Source organism: Oncorhynchus gorbuscha, linkage group LG07, assembly GCF_021184085.1.
Source record: "Oncorhynchus gorbuscha isolate QuinsamMale2020 ecotype Even-year linkage group LG07, OgorEven_v1.0, whole genome shotgun sequence".
In the NCBI taxonomy this organism is placed as follows: domain Eukaryota; kingdom Metazoa; phylum Chordata; class Actinopteri; order Salmoniformes; family Salmonidae; genus Oncorhynchus; species Oncorhynchus gorbuscha.
Window position 1 is genome coordinate 55595423 of NC_060179.1, and position 23459 is coordinate 55618881.

At 46.0% G+C, this 23459-nt stretch overlaps 1 protein-coding gene across 1 annotated transcript in view; it reads right to left on the reverse strand.

The window, feature by feature from the left end:
* The window catches only part of LOC124040063 (glutamate dehydrogenase, mitochondrial-like), a 39535-nt gene that overhangs the window by 2653 nt on the left and 13423 nt on the right, over window positions 1-23459 (reverse strand). Inside the window, exons 4-12 of the mRNA XM_046356841.1 lie at window positions 19485-19548; window positions 16036-16130; window positions 13632-13811; window positions 3087-3224; window positions 2785-2922; window positions 2581-2661; window positions 2281-2404; window positions 344-435; window positions 60-122 (exon numbers count right to left, since the gene is read on the reverse strand). Coding sequence (XP_046212797.1) covers window positions 60-122; window positions 344-435; window positions 2281-2404; window positions 2581-2661; window positions 2785-2922; window positions 3087-3224; window positions 13632-13811; window positions 16036-16130; window positions 19485-19548 — 975 coding nt within the window. The remainder of the gene's footprint in view (window positions 1-59; window positions 123-343; window positions 436-2280; window positions 2405-2580; window positions 2662-2784; window positions 2923-3086; window positions 3225-13631; window positions 13812-16035; window positions 16131-19484; window positions 19549-23459) is intronic.

The window sequence follows — 23459 nt, forward strand, 5'->3', positions numbered from 1 at the left end:
TAACCTCACCAACACACGCAGACACACACGCATACATGTAAGCACGCTCACACTCTTACCCTGGCAGATCTCTCCATGGTGTAGGCCAGGCCAGAGTGAACAATGTCCTTCTCAGAAGCTCCCTGGAGTGGAGAGAGGAAGGAAAGATGTGTTATCAAACTGCCAACACATTACATCATTTCCATACCACATAGGTTGTGTGTGTGTGTGTGTGTGTGTGTGTGTGTGTGTGTGTGTGTGTGTGTGTGTGTGTGTGTGTGTGTGTGTGTGTGTGTGTGTGTGTGTGTGTGTGTGTGTGTGTGTGTGTGTGTGTGTGTGTGTGTGTGTGTGTGTGTGTGCTCACAGCGACTCTGGCCTGGAAGTCAGCGGTGGGGACAATGGGGATTGGTCCTCCCTGCTTTCCAAACTTCCTCTCCAAACTCTCCTGAACGGACACTGACAGAGAGAGAAAGCGAGGGATAGAGAGAAATAGTTAGACAGCAATGTAGCAATGTAACCTGATCATTGGCAACCATCGTATTTTCAAGTATATCCAATCGATCAACATTCATCCCTGAAGTTTCCTCTGGGTTCACTCACACATTTCAGATATCGTTTTCATTCAGTTGAGACCTCAACGTCAGAAAGGCGCATCTGTCATTCTACCTGGCACGTCACCTTAACCTCCGTTATACACGGGAGTGACCAACGGAAAGATCGCCAGTTACACTTGTTTTGAGGTCATCTTTTCAGTTGTCCTTAGAACTCGTAAAAAACGGAAACAATTTCCAAGAGGGGACACAGTACTGTATCTCCTGCTTCACCGAGGTTGTTAAAGGAAGAGGAAAAGGCTTCAGAACTGAACGAACACAGATCCTCTACAGACAGAGAGACGAGATCAGAAAGTGAGTGAGTGAGTACAGATGAAAGACTTCCAATATTAGTCAAGGAAATACAGGGCCCTAATATTTAACCTGGCTTTTTTGTGAAAGAGAATGTTGTTAATGAGTGACCTTGATAATAAATACATTAACATTCATCTTTATTACAGGTGGTAGTAAACAAACAGTCAAAGGAAATCTAGTTGCCACATCTAGAAATGGCAGAGGTAAAACAACTGAACATATTGCCCCCCCTCATCCCCTACCCTGAGGGGATGACAGATAAAAAAGAAAAAAAAGAGACATTTTGCAGGGAAATCCTGAGACTTTATATCGTGATGAAAGAAAACAGGCTCCATGCAACCTCATTTTCTACACAACAAATGTTTCTACATGGGAAGAGGAAATACTGAAACACTATCCTGAGGGAAAACAGTGGAGAAAAATTCAAGATGGCAAACAACTGAAAACGAAGGCAGGCACTATAAATGTGTATGATACTGGGATAATCATGGTGCAGGATAATAGTGAGACGCTAATGATATTCCCAAATGATTTCCCAGCCTTGAGCGAGAGAGTGAGAAAGAGTGTCGAGAGCAAGCGTGTCGAGGAGAAAATGGCAGAGCTAGGCATTGAGGAAAGAGGAGAGCAGAGGAAAAGAGAGAGCGAGGACATAAAAGAGGAAGACATAAAACAGGAAGCCATAAAGGGGGAAATAAAGGAAGAGGTGGAAGGAGGAAAAGGGAAGCCCTGAACATTCCAGGGCAGATCAGAAGAGAAACATTATTTTACAGGATGTATAATATGATGAACAGTTGTGCTATAGCCTGCTGTTCCTCTCACCTTATTTCATGTATTTCTTACCTGTTGTATCTTTTACCTTTTAATGTTTGTGTTTTTTATTGAGCTTGTATGAAAAATGCATTCATAAGTGCTCACCATCATCATTATCTTGTTTTGGTTATAGTTTATCACTTTCCCAATGATAAAGGTGCTTAAAGCAAAAAGGTGGTGGTCCCTGTGAATTTCCCCAGCAATATGTGTTTCAAAATGTTTGTTCTAAAATGTATAATGATTTTTTAAAATGCTTTTCTAATAAAGTTTGATTTAACAAGTGTCAGGATGTACTATATATTGGGGAGGCAGGTAGCCTAGTGGTTAGAGTGTTGGGCAGGTAACCGAAAGGTTGCTTGATCAAATCCCCGGTAAACGAGGTAAAAATCTGTCATTCTGCCCATGAACAAAGCAGTTTAACCCACTGTTCCTAGACCGTCATTGTAAATAAGAATTTGTTTTTAACTGAATTGCCTAGTTAAATAAAAAAAATTAAAAAAAATATATAGGTGGTAGTGGGAATCTCTCTTGTATTGGAAGGTGAGACGGTGGCTGTGTGGGTCAGAGGTAAGAGGTCAGGACTTACTGAGGAGATGGTAGTTGGAGTCTCTCTCGTATTTGAAGGTGAGACGTCCATAGCTGACATGGTTCAGGTTCTTGAGCCACTCAAAGTAGGACACTGTCACACCACCGGCATTCAGGTACATGTCCTGGGGGAGGGAGAAACACACACAGGAGGTTAAACAGATAAATGTCTCTGTCTGGGATTGTTGAGTGAGTCTTCAGCTTCTTGATTGGTTAATGAGAGAACTGCAGACACTGTGAATGTGTGCATGACGGCCTTAACATGCAAATGTGCGTTTTATTCGTGTGTGTGTGTTCTTACAGGGATGACCATGACTTTGTTCTCTAGGAAGATCTTGTCAGCGTCGGGTGTGGTTGGGCCGTTGGCTCCCTCAGCAATGATCTAGAACAAACAACAACACTGGCTAGAGCAGAGGACTGTGGGTAGTGTAGTTTAAACTTGAGAGGAAAATAGGGTATTGTGCATAGTGTAGTTTAGATAGGGGTGTTGTCTGTAATGTAGTACCTTGGCCTTGATTCTGTGGGCGTTGTTGCGTGTGAGCTGCTTCTCGCTGGCGGCAGGAATCAGGATGTGACACTGCGCTTCCAGGAGGCTGCCCTCGTATGGCTGAGCCCCGGGGAAACCTACGATCGTACCATGTTGCTGCACACAGACATGCAAAGACACAGGTAAGTATGAGAGAGAGAGAGGAAGCCTTTGGCCAGCTCATATTCAGAGCAAGAGAGGGAGGAAGAGAGAGGAGGGGGGGTAAACAGAAAGAAGAAGAGAGAGAGAGAGAATGCAGGAGAGTAAGAGAGTATTTTTACCAGTTTGTAGTCCTCCAGCTGCTTGGGGTCAATGCCCTCTGGGTTGTAGATGCTGCCGTCATACTCAGCGATGCCCACACACTTAGCACCGTACCTGTGGAGGTACCGCATGGAGTGGAGACCCACATTACCAAAGCCCTAATGATGACAGAAAGGGAGAGAAATCATTATGTCGTCATCACTACCACCACCTGCGCAGAAACACCCGACCAGGCCTGATCTCAGCTCCACTACATACACATGACACTAGTGCCCCCATGTGGCCCCCCTCTGTCACTGCAGAAGCCACAGCCACAGATTACTAGCTAATGAACTGAAACAGCAAATAAGCAGAGCGAGAGGACGGAAACCAGGTAATATCAAATATTATCCAAACCTGGTACAACTGGGAAATGTGGCTTTAACTATGACGAGTATATAACGCTGCTATAAGCCCTGCACAATAGATACTGTAGTTGAGAGGCGTGTGTGTCCACAGCAGCAGTGGCCGACGTCTATAAATACTCAAGAGATCAGCTCCTTTCCTCCGTCTATCCCTCCATTATCCTCACTTCCGTTTCTCTCAGTTATCCTCTCCTTTGTTGCAGTATAAATCTGACCACTCCTTTCCTCAACTCTCTCTGTCATCTGCTAGATACATGATGACATTACAGATCTGCGTACTCACTAAATCTCCAAGAAAATCTAATCACACACACACACAAGATAGGCAGGGCACAGGGTGAGCGCTCTCCACCTCACCCCTCTCCCTGCAACCACTACACACACAGACATTCCTCACCTCCAACCTCTGTTTAGTCAGTCAGTCTGTACATCAGGCACCAAGGCGAGATGCAAGTATATCAAAAGATCTCTACTGCTGTTGCCATTAACTCTCATCCTAACTTAAATCGGTAGTACATTCACCCTTACACTGAGTGACCTACACACAAACACATACCTTGTCGTACACTCTCCGCAGCTCATTACAGGGAAAGGGTGATAATTATAGACAGGCTTCCAGGAAAGAGGACAAGGCCATGGGGCCTGCAAGTGTGTGTGTGTGCGTCTGCGTGTGTACAGTCAGGTCCGGGCTTCTTCATGTGTCGCTCCGAAAGATATAAACACCTCTCTGGGAAGAAGGGTGGGGGTGTATGCTTCATGATTAACCACTCATGGTGTAATCATAACAACATACCGGAACTCAAGTCCTTCTGCACACCAGACCTAGAATTCCTTAAAATCAAATGCCAGAATTCTTAAGGAACTTCACTGGAACCATATATTCTGAGGCTGTATTTATTGTAGCTGGGATTTTAACGAAGCTAATTTGAGGACAAGGCTACCTAAATTCTATCAGCATATTGAATGCAGCACTCGTGCGGGCAATACACTCGATCACTGCTACTCTAACATCCGCGATGCATACAAGGCCCTCCCCTGCCCTCCCTTTTGGCAAATCTGATCATGACTCCATCTTGCTCCTACCGTCTTTATAGGCAGAAACTCAAACAGAATGTACCCATGACGAGAACCATTCAACGCTGGTATGACCAATCATAATCCACGCTTCAATTGTTTTGATCACGCGGGCTGGGATATGTTCCGGGCAGCCTCGGAGAATAACATTGATCTATACGCTGACACGGTGAGTGAGTTTATAAGGAAGTGCATTGGAGATGTTGTACTCATTGTGACTATTAAAACCTACCCTAACCAGAAACCATGGATGGATGGCGGCATTTGCACAAAACTGAAAGCGTGAACCACCACATTTAACCATGGAAAGAGGTATTGGAATATGGCTGATTATAAACAGTGTAGTTATTCCCTCCGCAAGGCAATCAAACAAGCGAAATGTCGGTATAGGGACGAAGTGGAGTCACAATTCAACGGCTCAGACATGAGACGTTTGTAGCAGGGTCTACAGGAAATGACGGACAACAAAAATAAAACCAGTCATGTCACGGACACCATCATCTCGCTTCCAGATAAACTAAACACCCTCTTCGCCCGCTTTGAGGATAATACAGTGCCATCGTCACGGCCCGCTAACAAGGAATGCCCCCCCCTCTCTCCGTGGCCGACGTGAGTAAGACATTTAAATGTGTTAACCATCGTGAGGCTGCTGGCCCAGACGACATCCCTAGCCGCGTCCTCAGAGCATATGCCGACCAGCTGCCTGCTGTGTTTACGGACATATTCAATATTCTCCCTATCCCAGTCTGCTGTCCCCACATGCTTCAAGATGGCCTCAATTGTTCCTGTCTCCAAGAAGGCAAAGATAACTGAACTAAATGCCTAAATCCCTGTAGCACTCATTTCTGTCATCATGAAGTGCTATGAGAGACTAGTCAAGGATCATATCACCTCCACCGTACCTGCCACCCTAGACCCACTTCAGTTTGCAAACCGCCCCAACAGGTACACAGACGATGCAATCACCATCACACTGCCCTATCACATCTGGACAAGAGGAATACCTACAGTTGAAGTCGGAAGATTACATACACCTTAGCTAAATACATTTTAAACTCAGTTTTTCACAATTCCTGACATTTAATCCTAGTAAAAAATCTGTTTTAGTTCAGTTAGGATCACCACTTTATTTTAAGAATGTGAAATGTCAGAATAATAATAAAGAGAATGATTTATTTCAGCTTGTATTTCTTTCATCACATCCCCAGTGGGTCAGACGTTTACATACACTCAATTAGTATTTGGTAGCATTGTCTTTAAAATGTTTAACTTGGAAGACCCATTTGTGACCAAGCTTTAACTTCCTGAATGATGTCTTGAGATGTTGCTTCAATATAGCCACATACTTTAACTCCCTCATGATGCCATCTATTTTGTGAAGTGCACCAGTCTCTCCTGCAGCAAAGCAACCCCACAACATGATGCTGCCATCCCTGTGCTTCACAGTTGGGATAGTGTTCTTCGGCTTGCAAGCCTCCCCCTTTTTCCTCCAAACATAATGATGGTCATTATGGCCAAACAGTTCTATTTTTGTTTCACCAGACCAGAGGACATTCCTCCAAAAAGTGCAATCTTTGTCCTCATGTGCAGTTGCAAACCGTAGTCTGGCTTTTAATGGCAGTTTTGGAGCAGTGGCTTCTTCCTTGCTGAGCGGCCTTTCAGGTTATGTCGATAAAGGACTCGTTTTACTGTGGATATAGATACTTTTGTCCCGGTTTCCTCCAGCATCTTCACAAGGTCCTTTGCTGTTGTTCTGTGAGTGATCTGCACTTTTCGCACCAAAGTACTGTCACGGCCTGGCCATAGAGGCTTTTATTCACTATTTTGGTTAGGCCAGGGTGTGACTAGAGTGGGCATTCTAGTTTCTTTATTTCTATTTCTTTGTGTTTGGCCGGGTGTGGTTCTCAATCAGAGGCAGCTGTCTATCGTTGTCTCTAATTGGGAATTATACTTAGGCAGCCTTTTTTCCTTTTGCATTTGTGGGTAGTCATCTTTGTTAGTGGCACTATTGCCCAAGTTAAGCTTCACGGTCGTTTCCCTGTTTTGTTGGCGACATTCATTTAAAATAAAGAGAAATGTACGCTCATCACGCTGCGCTTTGGTCCATTCCTTTCGACGAACGTGACAGAACTACCCACTACAAAGGGACCAAGCAGCGTGGAGAAAGGGACTCATGGACTTCGGAGGAAATCCTGGACGGTATAAGGAATTAAAGGCAGCGAAGGAGGAGCGACGACGGTATGAGGAGGCAAGTCATCGAAGCAGGCATGAGAGGCAGCCCCAAAAATGTCGGGGGGCACAAGGGGAGATTGGCGGAGTCAGGTTATAGACCTGAGTGAACTCCCCGTGCTTACCGCGGAGAGCGAGTGACCGGGCAGGCACCGTGTTGTGTTATGCGGTAAAGTGCGCAGTGTCTCCGGTGCACATGCAGAGCCCGGTGCGCTCGGAGCCAGCTCTCCGCAAGTGCCACGCTAGAGTGGGCATCCAGCCAGGCCGGATTGTGCCAGCTCAGCGCCATTGGTCTCTGGTGCGCCGTTTTGGCCCAGGGTATCCTGCACCGGCTCTGCGCACTGTGTCTCCGGTGCGCAGTGACTGCTCAGTGCGTCCTACACCTGCGCTCCGCCCATGCCGGGCTAAAGTGGGCATTTAGCCAAGAGGAGAGGTGCAAGTGTTAAGCACCAGATCTCCAGTGCTCCCCCACAGCCCGGTTTGACCTGTGCCTGCGCTTTGGAGGTGCCGGGCTAAAGTGGGCATTCAGCCTGGTTCATCCTGTGCCTCCTCCAAGGACCAGGCCTCCAGTAAGTCTCTTCAGCCTTGTGAGTCCTGTGCCTGCTCAACGGGCCAGTCCGGAGCCTCCAGCGAGGGTCCCCAGTCCGGGATCGGCAGAGAGGGCCTCCAGTCCGGGGCCCGCAACGAGGTTCCCCAGTCCAGGGTCGGCGGCGAGGGTCCCCACACCAGAGGCGCCACCAAAGTGGGGGGAGCCAGAGGCGGGTCTACATTCAGCACCAGAGCCGCCGCCGTAAGGGATATCCACTCGGACCCTCCCCTTTAGAGCCGGTTTTGCGGCCGGGGGGAGGGTGGTACTGTCACGCCCTGGACAGAGAGGCTTTTATTCTCTATTTTGGTTCGGCCAGCATGTGACTAGGGTGGGCATTCTAGTTTCTTTATTTCTATTTCTTTGTGTTTGGCCGGGTGTGGTTCTCAATCGTGGTCTCTGATTGGGAATCATACTTATGCGAAAGGAAAAAAGGCTGCCTCTGTGGGTAATTATCTTTGTTAGTGGCCCAAGTTAAGCGGTCATTTCACGGTCATTTCCCTGTTTTGCTGGCGACATTCATTTAAAATAAAGAGAAATGTACGCTCATCACGCTGCGCCTTGGTCCAATCCTTTCGGCGAACGTGACAAATACGTTCATCTCTAGCAGACAGAACACGTCTCCTCCCTGAGCGCTATCACGGCTGCGTGGTCCCATGGTGTTTATACTTGCGTACTATTGTTAGTACAGATTAATGTGGTACATTCAGGCGTTTGGAAATTCCTCCCAAGGATGAACCAGACTTGTGGAGGTCTACAATTTCTTTTTTGAGGTCTTGGCTGATTTCTTTTGATTCTCCCATGATGTCAAGCAAAGAGGCACTGAGTTTGAAGGTAGGCCTTGAAATACATCCACAGGTACACCTCCAATTGACTCAAATGATGTCAATTAGCTCATCAGAAGCTTCTAAAGCCATGACATAATTTTCTGGAATTTTCCAAGGCATACGCCCCCGCCCCTCTTCTTTCCAGAAAGATGTTTGTCAAAAAAATGCTGAGTGCTACAGTTTACATCCTGTGGCGTACTGCATTAGCATTGAATAGTCCCCGCCATTTACTTTTCAGGGAAGCCAGGAACCAATACACAGTCAGTTAGGAAAGCAAAGGCTACCTTTTTCAAACAGAAATTTGCATCCTATAGCTCTAACTCCAAAAAGTTATGGGACACTGTAAAGTCCATGGAGAATAAGAGCACCTCCTCCCGGCTGCCCACTGCACTGAGGCTAGGAAACACCACTGATAAATCCATCAAGCTGGACAACATGCTGGCTACTCGTGGACGTCTAGATCGGGGTCTGGTTGTTCCATCCTCCCGCACCCTCTCTCCCGAACCTATGGAATTGGGAGGGATGGTGCGCAGGGAGACCGGAGGGGGTTCTCGCTCGAGCACCATTCATGGTCGCAGAGGGCACACTGCTGGTCGGTGCCGGGTTGGTTCCTCTGGGAATAGAGAAGGCAGGCAGGGCATTCTGGCATCACCCCAGGTGAGTAGGCACCATTCTCATCCAGAGCCCTCTGCTGCACTAATGTTTGTCTCTGTCTCTTTTCCTGATTTTTCAATGCATTCCCAGTATAAGGTGCTAGTAGATTCAGGTGCGGCTGGGAATTTCATTAATAAAAGTCTAGCTCATAGTTTAGGGATCCCTATTGTTCCTGTGGATATGCCTTTCCCTATTCATGCCTTAGATAGTCGACCATTAGGGTCAGAGTTTATCAGGGAGGTAACCTCACCTTTGTGTATGGTAACGCAGGAGGGTCACAAGGAGAAGATTAGTCTTTTCCTTATTGATTCTCCTGCGTATTCTGTGGTGCTAGGCCTACCCTGGTTAGCTTGGCATAACCCCACTGTTTCTTGGCCACAGAGGGCTCTCACGGGGTGGTCGCAAGAATGCTCAGGTAGGTGTTTAGGGGTTTCCGTTGGTGCTACTACGGTGGAAAGTCCAGACCAGGTCTCCACCGTGCGCATTCCCCCTGAATATGCCAATTTGGCTCTCGCCTTCTGTAAAAAGAAGGCGACTCAATTACCACCCCATCGACGGGGGGATTGTGCGATAGATCTCCTGGTAGACGCTGCATATCCAAGAGTCACGTGTATCCCCCGTCGTAAGCGGAGACTGAGGCTATGGAGACATATGTCTCTGAATCCCTGCATCAGGGGTTCATTCGGCCATCCATTTCACCAGTCTCTTCGAGTTTCTTTTTTGTGAAAAAAAAGGATGGCGGTTTACACCCGTGCATTGATTATCGAGGTCTTAATAAAATCACAGTGAAATATAGTTACCCGCTACCTCTGATCAATACGGTTATTGAGTTAATGCACGGGGCACGTTTTTTCACAAAATTGGATCTCAGGAGTGCGTACAATCTGGTGCGTATTCGGAAGGATGATGAGTGGAAGACTGCATTTAGCACCACCTCAGGTCATTATGAGTACCTTGTCATGCCATATGGGTTGATGAATGCTCCATCAGTTTTCCAATCATTTGTAGATGAGATCTTCAGGGACCTGCACGGGCAGGGTGTAGTGGTGTATATCAACGATATTCTGATATACTCTGCTACATGCGCCGAGCATGTGTCCCTGGTGCGCAGGGTGCTTGGTTGCCTGTTGGAGCATGATCTATATGTCAAGGCTGAGAAATGCTTGTTCTTCCAACAATCCATCTCCTTCCGAGGGCATCGGATTTCCACTTCAGGAGTGGAGATGGAGAGCGACCGCATTACAGCCGTGCGTAATTGGCCGACTCCAACCACGGTAAAGGAGTTGCAGCGTTTTTTGGGGTTTGCCAATTACTACCGGAGGTTTATCCGGGGTTTTGGTCAGGTGGCAGCTCCCATTACCTCACTGCTAAAGGGGGGCCCGGTGCGCTTGCAGTGGTCGGCTGAGGCGAATAGGGATCTGGAGCACCTGAAGACTCGGTTTACCTCGGTACCTTTGCTGGCTCATCCGGATCCCTCTTTGGTTTTCATAGTGGAGGTGGACGCATCCGAAGCTGGGATAGGAGCAGTGCTCTCTCAGCGTTCGGGTACGCCACTGAAGCTTCGCCCCTGTGCTTTCGATTCGAAGAAGCTCAGCCCGGCGGAGCGAAACTATGATGTGGGGAACCGAGAGCTGTTAGCTGTCGTAGAAGCCTTGAAGGTGTGGAGGCATTGGCTTGAGGGGCCAAACACCCTTTTCTCATCTGGACTGACCACCGCAATCTGGAGTACATCCGGCAGGCGAAGAGATTGAATCCTCGACAGGCAAGGTGGGCCATGTTTTTCACTCGTTTTGTGTTTACTCTTTCTTACAGGCCAGGCTCCCAGAACGTTAAGGCAGACGCATTGACACAGAGGAGCGATCCATGGATCCAACTCCCATACTCCCAGCTTCGTGTCTGGTGGTGCCTGTAGTTTGGGAGCTGGACGCGGACATTGAGCAGGCATCACGTGCAGAGCCATCTCCCCGAGTGTCCAGCTGGTCGTCTGTACGTTCAGTCTGCTGTCCGCGACCGATTGATCTATTGGGCTCACACGTCACCCTCCTCTGGTCATCCTGGGATAGGTCGGACGATGCGCTGTCTTGAAGGGAGGTACTGGTGACCCACTTTAGCTAAGGACATGAGGATTTATGTTTCTTCCTGCTCGGTGTGCGCCTAGTGCAAGGCTCCTAGACACCTGCCCAGAGGTAAGCTACAACCTCTACCCGTTCCTCAACAGTTGTGGTTGCACCTGTCGGATTTTTTGACTGATCTTCCACCTTCACAGGGTTACACCACAATCCTGGTCGTTGTGGATCGGTTTTCAAAGTCCTGTCGTCTCCTCCCTTTGCCCGGTCTCCCTACGGCCTTACAAACGGCAGAGGCCCTATTGACACATTTACACACGTTTTCCGGCACTATGGGGTGCCTGAGGATATATTGTCTGATCGAGGTCCCCAGTTCACATCAAGGGTCTGGAAGGCGTTCATGGAGCATCTGGGGATCTTGGTTAGTCTTACCTCAGGTTTTCACCCCGAGAGTAATGGGAAGGTGGAGAGAGTTAACCAGGATGTGGGTAGGTTTCTGCGGTCTTATTGCCAGGATCGGCCGGAGGAGTGGGCGAAGTTCGTGCCCTGGGCAGAGATGGCTCAGAACTCGCTACGTCACTCCTCCACTGGCTCCTTTTCAATGCGTATTAGGGTATCAGCCGGTTCTGGCTCCTTGGCATCAGAGCCAGACCGAGGCCCCTGCGGTGGACAATTGGTTTCGGCACGCTGAGGAAACCTGGGAGGCATGTTATAGGTTACAACTGCCCAGTAATTACCGTATTAACCCCTCGTTCCATGTGTCTCTCCTCAGGCCGATGGTGGCTGGCACGCTCTAGGAGGCTGAAGTGCGTGATGTTCCTCCGGCTCCTCTAGACATCGAGGGGGTTCCGGCGTACTCTGTTCGATCCATTTTGGATTTGAGACGTCGGGCGAGGGGCCTTCAGTACCTCGTGGACTGGGAGGGGTAAGGGCCAGAAGAGAGATGCTGGGTTCCGGTGGAGGACGTGTTAGATCATCCCATGTTATCAGAATTCCACCATCTCCATCCGGATCGCCCTGCACCTCGCCCTCCGGGTCGTCCCAGAGGCCGGTGTCGACGCGCGGCTCGTCAGCGGGGGGGGGGGGGGTACTGTCACGACTTCTGCTGACTCTTTTCTATGTATATAACAATGATGTCGCTCTTACTGCGGGTGAGTCCTTGATCCACCTTTACACAGACGACACCATTTTGTATACATCTGGCCCTTCTTTGGACACTGTTAACAAACCTCCAAACGCTAGTAAAACTAAATGCATGCTCTTCAACAGATCGCTGCCTGCACCTGCCGCCCGACTATCATCACTACTCTGGACGGTTCTGACTTAGAATATGTGGACAACTACAAATACCTAGGTGTCTGGCTAGACTGTAAACTCTCCTTCCAGACTCATATCAAGCATCTCTAATCCAAAATTAAATCTATAATCAGCTTCCTATTTCGCAACAAAGCCTCCTTCACTCATGCTGCCAAACATACCCTCGTAAATCTGACTATCCTTCTGATCCTCGACTTCGGGCGATGTCATTTACAAAATAGCCTCCAACACTCTACTCAGCAAACTGGATGCAGTCTATCACAGTGCCATCCGTTTGGTCACCAAAGCCCAATATCCCACCCACCACTGCGACCTGTATGCTCTCGTCGGCTGGCCCTCGCTACATTTTCGTCGCCAGACCCACTGGCTCCAGGTCATCTATAAGTCTTTTCTAGGTAAAGCTCCGCCTTATCTCCCCCCACACCTCACCATAACAACACCCACCCGTAGCACGTGCTCCAGCAGGTATATCTCACTGGTCATCCCCAAATTCAACACCTCCTTTGGGTGCCTGTCCTTCCAGTTCTCTGCTGCCAATGACTGGAACAAATGGCAAAAATTGCTGAAGTTGGAGACTTATCTCCCTCACTAACTTTAAGAATCAGCTATCTGAGCAGCTTACCGATCGCTGCAGCTGTACACAGCCCATCTGTAAATAGCCCATTCAACTACCTACCTCATCCCCATATTGTTTTTATTTACTTTTTTTGCTCTTTTGCACTCCAGTATCTCTACTTGCACATCATCATCTGCACATCTATCACTCCAGTGTTAATTTTTTAAATTGTAATTACTTCGCTACTATTGGCATATTTATTGCCTTACCTCCTTACTTCATTTGCACATACTGTATATAGATTTTTATATTGTGTTATTGACTGTACGTTGTGTAACTGTTGTTTTTTGTCACACTGCTTTGCTTTATCTTGGCCAGGTCTGTCACATTCTGACCTTTATTTCCTTTGTTTTGTATTTATTTAGTATGGTCAGGGCATGAGTTGGGTGGGCAGTCTGTTTGTTTTTCTATGTTTTGGGTATTTCTATGTTTCGGCCTAGTATGGTTCTCAATCAGAGGCAGGTGTAATTAGTTGTCTCTGATTGAGAATCATACTTAGGTAGCCTGGGTTTCACTGTGTGTTGGTGGGTGATTGTTCCGGTCTCTGTGTTTGCACCAGATAGGACTGTTTAGGTTTTCGCACATTTATTGTTTTGTTAGTTATTTCATGTCTAGTTCCTTTATTAAAGAACATGAATAACCACCACGCTGCATTTTGGTCCGCTTCTCCTTCACCACAGGAAAACCCTTACAAGGTCATGCACACCAGTGGTGGGTTTGTCATCAAAATAAAGTATATGCGTGTAGTGTGCATATGCGTGCACGTATGTGTGTATGTGTCGGTGTGTGTACCTGGATTATGAATGTCTTGTCCTGGAAGCCGGGGGTCAGGCCCAGCATGCTCATGTAGGAAGCCTCGTTGATGAAGTTCTCAATGCCGTGGAACACTCCGCGACCGGTGGCTGAGATACGACCGTGGATACCGCCCTGGCTGATGGGTTTCCCTGTCACACATGCGTGAGCGTTGATGTCCTGCACACACATAGACATTCCCAGAGGCACACACAGAGACATACACATTAGAGCATATGTTTAATTGGATTACATCTGTTGGCTGTTTGTCAAACTGTCAGATAGCATAATTATGAGAGTACCCATACTACCCTTGGTCCCGACTACTGAACCACAATACCCACACTGCTCTGGGGGTAAAACAGAACTATAAGTACAGTGCCTTCGGAAAGTATTCAGACCAATTGATTTTTCCCCACATTATGTTACATTACAGGCTTATTGTAAAACAGGTATTTTGACATTATTGAAAATGTATTAAAAATTACAAATTAAAAAATAAATACCTCATTCAAATAAGTATTTAGACCCTTTGCTATGAGACTCAAAATTGAGCTCAGGTGAATCCTGTTTTCATTGGTTATCCATGCGATAAATACTACAACATAATTCCACCTGTGGTAAATTCAATTGATTGGACGTGATTTGGGCTCCCGAGTGGCGCAGCGGTCTAAGGCACTGCATCTCTGTGATAGAGGCATCACTACAGACCCTGGTTCAATCCAGGCTGTATCACAACCGGCCGTGGGTAGGAGTCCCGTAGGGCGGCGCACGTCTGGGTTAGGGTTTAGCCTTCATCGTAAATAAGAATTTTTTCTTAACTGACGTGCCTAATTAAATCAAAAATGAATTGGAAAGGCACACACCTGGCTATATAAAGGTTAACAGTGCATGTCAGAGCAAAAACTAAACCATGAGGTCAAAGGAATTGTCTGTAGAGCTCCGAGACAGCATTGCGTCAAGGCACAGATCTTGGGAAGGGTACCAAAATAATTCTGCAATATTGGAGATCCCCAAGAACAGTGGCCATCCATCATTCCTAAATGGAAGAAGTTTGGACCACCAAGACTCTTCCTAGCTCTGGCCGCCCGGCCAAACTGAGCAATCAGGGAGCTAACCAAGAACCCGAGTGGCCAGACTAAAGCCACTCCTCAATAAAAGTCACATGACAGCCCGCTTGGAGTTTGCCAAAAGGCACCTAAAGACTCTCAGACCATGAGAAACAATATTCTCTGGTCTGATGAAACCAAGATTGAACTCACATCTGGAGGAAACCTGGCACCATCCCTATGGTGAAGCATGGTGGTGGTAGCATCATGCTGAGGGGATGTTTTTCAGGGACTGGGAGACTAGTCAGGTTTGAGGGAAAGTTGAACGGAGCAAAGTACAGAGAGTTCCTTGATGAAAACCTGATCCAGAGCGCTCAAAACCTGACAGGGGCAAAGGTTCACCTTCCAACGGGACAACGACCCTAAGCACACAGCCAAGACAAAGCAAGAGTGTCCTTGAGTGGCCCAGCCAGATCCCGGACTTGAACCCGATCGAACATCTCTGGAGAGACCTGAAAATAGCTGTGCAGCAACGCTTCACATCCAACCTGAAAGAGCTTGAGAGGATCTGCAGAGAAGAATGGGAGAAACTCCCCAAATACAGGTGTGCCACGCTTGTGGCGTCATACCCAAGAAAACTTGAGGCTGTAATCGCTGCCAAAGTGCTGCGTAAAGGGTTTATTTATATATTTATGTAAATGTACTATATTTTTTTATATATACACATTAGCAAAAATGTATAAAAACCTGTTTTTGTTTTGTCGTTATGGGGTATAGTGTGTAGATTGATGAGGGGATAAAAACAATTTAATCAATTTTAGAATAAGGCTGTAACGTAACAAAACATGGAAAAAGTCAAAGGGTCTGAATACATGGAGTGTATATGGAGTGTTCGAGGGGATCGGCCTGAGCAAGGCTCTGTGAGGATTCGCTAATCACATAATGAGTCGTTTTTTTTTTTAAAGCTATTGTAATTTGTAGATGGAACGCACAGAGGGCCTGAGAGTTGTAATCTGTCTCCCTCTACACACCCTGCAAACTACAACTAAGGGTCTTTGCTACTGTAGTGGAAGGAGAACTGGAGAGATAAAAACAGAAAGAGGGGGAGGGATTTAGACTGAGAAAGAGTGACCACATATGCCCTGTACCTATTTTCACCTCTCAGTGGGGAATATGTAACCCTCTGTCAGTATCCAGCCTGGCGTTAGGGCTGTACACGCACCACACTGTGAGGCACTGACTGGCCATAGGTTACTCTGAGCTCAGTAAGGGAATGAATGGCCAAACACTACACAATAATGACTTTGGTCGTGTTGGGATCAGTGTGTGTTGTGTGTGTGTGCGCGGTAACTCACAGTGTGTGCAATGGTGTTGGCGTATGTGTCAGCGATCCAGGACATCTCTCTCTCTCCGGTGCTCATGTCAGGAGCAGGCACATCAATACCTGGCCCTAAGGGGAGGAGGGGGAAGGGGAGTAAAGGTATATGTGAGGAAGGGGAGCATGTACACACCCTACATATTTCTCTCCCGTATGTATGCACACAGCTTTTTTTGCTCACAAACATACACAATCAAACACTAGACATGTTTGAGATAAACATATTAATATATCTCTATACTTGTACATCGGGTTGCAAAGGGTTGGAAATCTTCTGTTAAGTTTCCGGAATTTTGGGAATTTTGCTTAAATTCATCAAAAAAGTTAGCTTATAACAGCGAACATTTTTTGTGGGATACACATAGGCAACTCTTGGTCTTCTGACATATTTTGGTTAAACTATCCAGAATTCAATGGAATTGCAACCCTCTGCATGCACAGTGCACTCTTCCATCACATGTACAGCTGATTCTCAAGATCTTGCACAGGATTGAAATGCTATTGAGCCCACACTACTATACTGTCTGAGCCTAGGACTACATGCTTTCTGTTAAGTTTTGATTACAATACTGGATGGGGTGAATATATTTTATATGACATACATTATATTTTGTAAATAGTAAATAGTAGCCTACATCAAAGTGTGTTTAAATCATTTAGAACTTGTTAACAAATTCTGCTAGTTAGTTTTTACTGCCATGAAGGTTTTAGCTTGCTGGAGCCTGCTAACTGAGGAGTGTTAATTCACCTGTTTCCATACATGTTCCACTTTAAAACATTTATCATCTTAGAAAGGAGTTGTTTAATCTAACTGCTTAGCTAATTATCTGTACATTGTTTTTTTACAACAAAAAAATCAAATCTTTACAGGAAAATGCCACAGGCACTATCTGATGTGTGGAGACATTTCACTGCAGCTAATGTAGAAGGAAAAGCTGTGTACATTTGCAAATACTGTGCCAAAACATATGTGAAGAATGCAACAAAGATGCAGAATCATCTGGCCAAGTGCATAAAGTTCCCTCACTGCTCACAACAAGCAACCTCTGACAAAAATCCCTCTACTTCTATTCAAGGTAAAAATGATGAATCAGACACCTTATCGATATCAACAGCTCATGGTCCTACTGGAATCAGAAGTTTTTTTTGACTCAATGGAGGAACGTAGTCAGAGAAATGCTGACGAATGCCTTGCTCGAGCTGTGTATGCAACTGGTTCACTTCTGATGCTCACAGGCAAATGTGTATTGGAAGAGATTTCTGAATGTTCTTCGCCCAGCATACACCCCTCCAACCAGACATGCTTTATCTACTCATTTGCTGGATGCAGAGTTCAAGTGAAGGTGAAGCAAATTATAGAGAAAGCAGACTGTATTACAATCACCTCTGATGGGTGGTTGAATGTTTGTGGGCAAGGAATAATTATCATCATCATCTCCACCCCTAAACCAGTATTCTACAAGAGCACAGACACAAGTGACAACAGACACACCGGTCTCTACATTGCAGATGAGCTGAAGACAGTCATCAATGACCTTGGACCACAGAAGGTATTTTCACTGGTAACTGGCAATGTTGTGAAAATGAAGGATGCTTGGTCTAAAGTGGAGGAGTCCTACCCTCACATCACACCCATTGGCTGTGCTGCTCATGCATTGAATCTGCTCCTCGATGACATCATGGTACTGAAAACAATGGATACACTCTACAAGAGAGCCAAGGAAATTGTTAGGTATGTGAAGGGTCATCAAGATATAGCAGCAATTTACTTCACCAAGCAAAGTTAGAAGAATAAGAGCACCACATTGAAGCTGTCCAGTCACACCCGTTGGGGTGGTGTTGTCATCATGTTTGACAGTCTCCTGGAGGGGAAGGTGTCTCTCAAAGAAATTGCCATATCACAGTCTGCTGAAATGGACAGCCCCATCAAGAGGACCCTCCTGGATGATGTATTTTGGGAGAGTGGTAAGCAAGCCTGAAACCTATTGCAGGAGCCATTGCACCGATTGAGGGAGACAATGCCATCCTGTCTGATGTTCAGACTCTGCTTGCAGATGTAAGAGAAGAAATCCGTAATGCCCTGCCCACTTCACTGTTGCTCCAAGCAGAGGAAACTACAATTCTGAAATACATCAAAAAGCATGAAGATTTCTGTCTGACGCCCATACACGCCGCAGCGTTCATGTTGGCAAGAGCATCCTGTTTGGTGCAGAGATAAACTAGGCCTATGGTGTCATCACTACCGTGTCTCGCCACCTTGGCCTGGATGAGGGCCAGGTTCTTGTCAGTCTGATGAAGTACACTTCCGAGCAAGGGCTTTGGGATGGAGATGCAATATGGCAGTCCTGCCAACATATCTCATCAGCCACCTGGTGGAAGGGACTTTGAGGAGCTGAGACTCTTTCCCCTGTTGCCTCCATCATCCTCCAAATCCCACCAACATCAGCGGCCTTAGAGCGCAACTGGTCCTTGTTTGGGTTGAAAGATTGGTGGCCATCCATGCATTGTTTGGCTTTTTGAGCCTGAAAACAAGCCATCCTCAACAAGGTTAGAAAGTGACAGTGAAGATGAGGCCTCAGAGTCTGATGTTCAAGAGGTGGACATTGAGGAGGTCCAAAGAGAAGACATGGAAGCCTGAGAGGAAGACAACCAAAGCTTTAGTTTCTAGACTATCATTTTACAGATGTATGTTGAAAACGTTTTTGGGCGATGCGATGGATCATTGGTGATCATCCGATGTGAAGAGTCAAATAATTTAATTAAAGTTCAATTAAACTAAATTGTTTAATAATTTGCAATTATGTCTACTTATAATAAGGTAAAATGTTTATATTTCTGTCTCAATATGATATTGTAAATATATCCAATGCAAAAAACATCTACATTTAAATAGTATTAATAATAATTTGCATATATTTTGGTTAATTCCCATATAATTCAGTTAATTCCCATATATTCTCCTTAATTCCCAAGGAAAGTTTCCACCTTTGAATATTCCCCAAAATTTGCAACCCTACTTGTACATATTCTAAATATACACCAACTAGTTAGTTTCTACAGTATATGCTTACTATATGTTTAATACTGTACAGTGGCTGACTGGAGGTTTCTGAATGCCCACTATACCCTGATGGCAGAGAGAGAGACATGTCTAAATACCAGACTCTCTGTGGTATAAACAGGGTGTGGTATGTAGCGAGGGACATTCTCATGTGTTCCCGGGGCCCCAACACCTGGAGGACAGAGGGGGGAGGAATGGGGAGGAGCTGACTGACTGGAAGAGGGGTCTACTACCCCATCACTATTATTACATGTAAGGGAGGGACATCTCTGTGTTTTGAGTTAACACGTCACAGTCATTAGCATACAGAATCATAGGGGACAACTGGCTACGTAAGACTGTGTGAGGCACACAGTCACGCTTACCGATGAAGCCTTTCTTGGCCAGCTCAATGGTAAACCTCCTAGTGATCTTCTCCAGCTCATTGTCCTAGAGAAAGAGAGAGAGAGAGAGAGCAATGTTAACTTTTCATTTCTAATAGTTTTTTGTTAATATTGTTTGATGTTCTCACATTTGTTTATTTCACTTGATATGGCAATGCAGACACGTTTCTCATGACAATAAAGAAAGGCCCTTTGCATGTAATTGAATTGAGATGAGGGAGAGCGCGCAATGGAGAGAGAGGGGAAATAAAGAGGGCGAGAGAGCGCGCAATGGAGAGAGAGGGGAAATAAAGAGGGCGAGAGAGCGCGCAATGGAGAGAGAGAGGGGGAAAAAAAGAGGGCGAGAGAGCGCGCAATGGAGAGAGAGAGGGGGAAAAAAAGAGGGCGAGAGAGCGCGCAATGGAGAGAGAGAGGGGAAATAAAGAGGGCGAGAGAGCGCGCAATGGAGAGAGAGAGGGGAAATAAAGAGGGCGAGAGAGCGCGCAATGGAGAGAGAGAGGGGAAATAAAGAGGGCGAGAGAGCGCGCAATGGAGAGAGAAAGGGGAAATAAAGAGGGCGAGAGAGCGCGCAATGGAGAGAGAGGGGAAATAAAGAGGGCGAGAGAGCGCGCAATGGAGAGAGAGGGGAAATAAAGAGGGCGAGAGAGCGCGCAATAAAGAGGGAGAGAGAGAGGGGAAATAAAGAGGGCGAGAGAGCGCGCAATGGAGAGAGAGAGGGGAAATAAAGAGGGCGAGAGAGAGCGCAATGGAGAGAGAGAGGGGAAATAAAGAGGGCGAGAGAGAGCGCAATGGAGAGAGAGAGGGGAAATAAAGAGGGCGAGAGAGAGCGCGATGAGAGAGAGGGGAAATAAAGAGGGCGAGAGAGAGCGAGAAATAGAAAGGGGAGAGCGATAAAGATAATTGATTGATCACAGTGTGTACAAGGAGAGAGGGGGAGGGGTGGTTTGAGAGAAGGGTTTCCTTTGTCTCTGCCAGCTGAAGGACATACTAGTGGAGACACAAAAAATATTGGTTGTAAGTTCTTAACGTGTATTTTTTTGTTGTTATACAGACACACCTTATGTGTTTTAACAAATCAACTATAGTGAGCTTGTCTGATGCTTTAAGCGAGCTGTTTGATGAAATAATTGAGATGGAGTCGCCTCTTCACTGTTGATGTTGAGACTGGTGTTTTGTGGGTACTATTTAATGAAACTGCCAGTTGAGGACTTGTGAGGCGTCTGTTTCTCAAACTAGACACTAATGTACTTGTCCTCTTGCTCAGTTGTGTACCGGGGCCTCCCACTCCCCTTTCTATTCTGGTTAGAGCCAGTTTGCGCTGTTCTGTGAAGGGAGTAGTATACAGCGTTGTACGAGATCTTCAGCTTCTTGGCAATTTCTCACATGGAAAAGCCTTGATTTCTCAGAACAAGAATAGACTGATGAGTTTCAGAAGAATGTTATTTGTTTCCGGCCATTTTGGGACTTTAAAAATCGAACCCACAAACTAGTCTAAAGAAGGCCAGTTGTATTGCTTCTTTAAACCTGCACAACAGTTTTCTAATAATCAATTAGCTAATCCAAGTTTATAATTTTACAACGCTAACACAACATGCCATTGGAACGCAGGAGTGATGGTTGCTGATAATGGGCCTCTTTACGCCTATGTAGAAATATTTTATTTTTTAAAAATCTACCGTTTACAGCTACAATAGACATTTACAACATTAACAATGTCTACACTGTATTTCTGATTAATTTGATGTTATTTTAAATTGACATTTTTTTTGTTGCTTTTCTTTCAAAAACAAGGACATTTCTTAGTGACCCCAAACTTTTGAACGGTAGTGTACGTTGGCAGTAGAATGGCCTTACTGACGAGCTCGGTGACTTTCAACATGGCACCGACATAGGATGCCACCTTCCCAACAAGTCAGTTCGTCAAATTTCAGAGTTGCCCCGGTCAACTGTAAGTGCTGTTATTGTGAAGTGGAAACGTCTAGGAGCAACAATGGCTCGCCGCGAAGTGGTAAGCCACACAAGCTAACAGGACAGGACCGCCGGGTACTGAAGTGCGTAGCAACGTAAAAATTGTCTGTCCTTGGTTGCAACACTCACTACCGAGGTCCAAACTGCCTCTGGAAGCAATGTCAGCACAAGAACTGTTCATCGGGAGAATCATGAAATCTGTATGCATGGCCAAGCAGCCGCAAACAAGCCGAAGATCACCATGCACAATGCCAAGTTGTCGGCTGGAGTGCCGCCATTGGATTCTTGAGCAGTGGAAATGCGTTCTCTGGAGTGATCTGGCAGTCCAACGGACAAATCTGGGTTTGGTGGATGCCAGGAGAATGCAACCTGCCCCAATGCATAGTGCAAAATGTAAAGTTTGGTGGAGGAAGAATGATGGTCTGGGGCTGTTTTTCATAGTTTGGGCTAGGCCGCTTAGTTCCAGTGAAGGGAAATCTTAATGTTACAGCATACAATGACATTCTAGACAATTCTTCCAACTTTATGGCAACAGTTTGGGGAAGGCCTTTTCCTGTTTCAGCATGACAATGCCCTGTGCACAAAGCGAGGTCCATACGGAAATGGTTTGCCGAAATCGGTGATGAAGAACTTCATTGGCCTGCACAGAGCCCTGAACTCAACCCCATCGAACACCTTTGGGATGAATTGCAACGTCGACTGTGAGCCAGGCCTACTCGCCGAACATCAGCACCAGACCTCACAAATGGTTTTGAGGCTGAATGGAAGCAAGTCACCGCAGCAATGTTCCAACATCTAGTAGAAATCATTCCCAGAAGAGTAGAGTCTGTTATAGTAGCAAAGGGGGGAAATCATTCCCAGAAGAGTGGAGGCTGTTATAGTAGCATTAGGGGGGGGACCAACTCCATATTAATGCCCATGCTTTTGGAATGAGATGTTCGATGAGCAGTCCACATACTTTTGGTCATGTAGTCTATCTATGACATAATGTTATAACAGAAAGCCATAGCAAACAGCCCTAACGCCAAAGGATATAAATAAACAGTATATCTTGCTCTGTGGTGAGTGTCTATGTGTAGAGAGCAGGAAAAATGAGGAGATGCTAAAAGGATAAGACTAAACCTCTGATTTTCTTCTATGCTGGAGGGGAAAAGACAAAGTGTGTGTGTGTGTAAAGGGGTCACTGGAATATATCACTGATGTGACAGGGAGTAAGATAAGCTTCCTGTGCATCAGAGCGTTCCCACCATAATCGCCTGCTATGGTGTGTGTGCGCGTGTCAGGGTTTCCATGGCCCTGAACATTTGACCGGCAGCATTTTAATTTAATGGACATTTCAGAAATGTACTGGACCCATATGCATTGGGTGCGTAACCTGATTAGGGCACCCACCCACAGTGCTCAGGGTGACAGAAATCACATGTAGATTATGGTAAATCATATTAACAGAACATGCAACTCGAGGATGCAACGATGTGTGGTCCTTCTTACCGAATTCTGATGCGCACTTTGAAGACCTTAGAATAACTGCCACATTTACTTTTCCTGTGCCAACAACATCAATAACGAACAGCAACATCACTAGCCTATGTCAAGCTACTGTCCCCAAAGTAGAACATTTGAACAATTCTATTGGTCAGATTGCCGAGAAAGAAATAGCCTATTCTGAACAGACTCTGGGACAGTTGTGGGACGATAGAGCCCAAATTCAAACAACCAGTAGGCCTAGGCTACATTAAAAATTAAAAACATTTAAAGCAATGAGTTTAAAGCAGCAGATCAAAATGTTTAGCTTAAAATGTTGATCAACTATTATTTCTTCACATTATAAGCGCAGCAATGTGCACAAGGAAGTAGGCTACGTACGAATGTTCGTTCCTTAATGCAATTAATGGGAAAACACTGTTGTCAAAAGCTCACTGCACATGCGAGCGGTTTCATGCGGCAGATGAAAATATCCGTTTGAAATGTAGAAAAAAGGGAAAATCT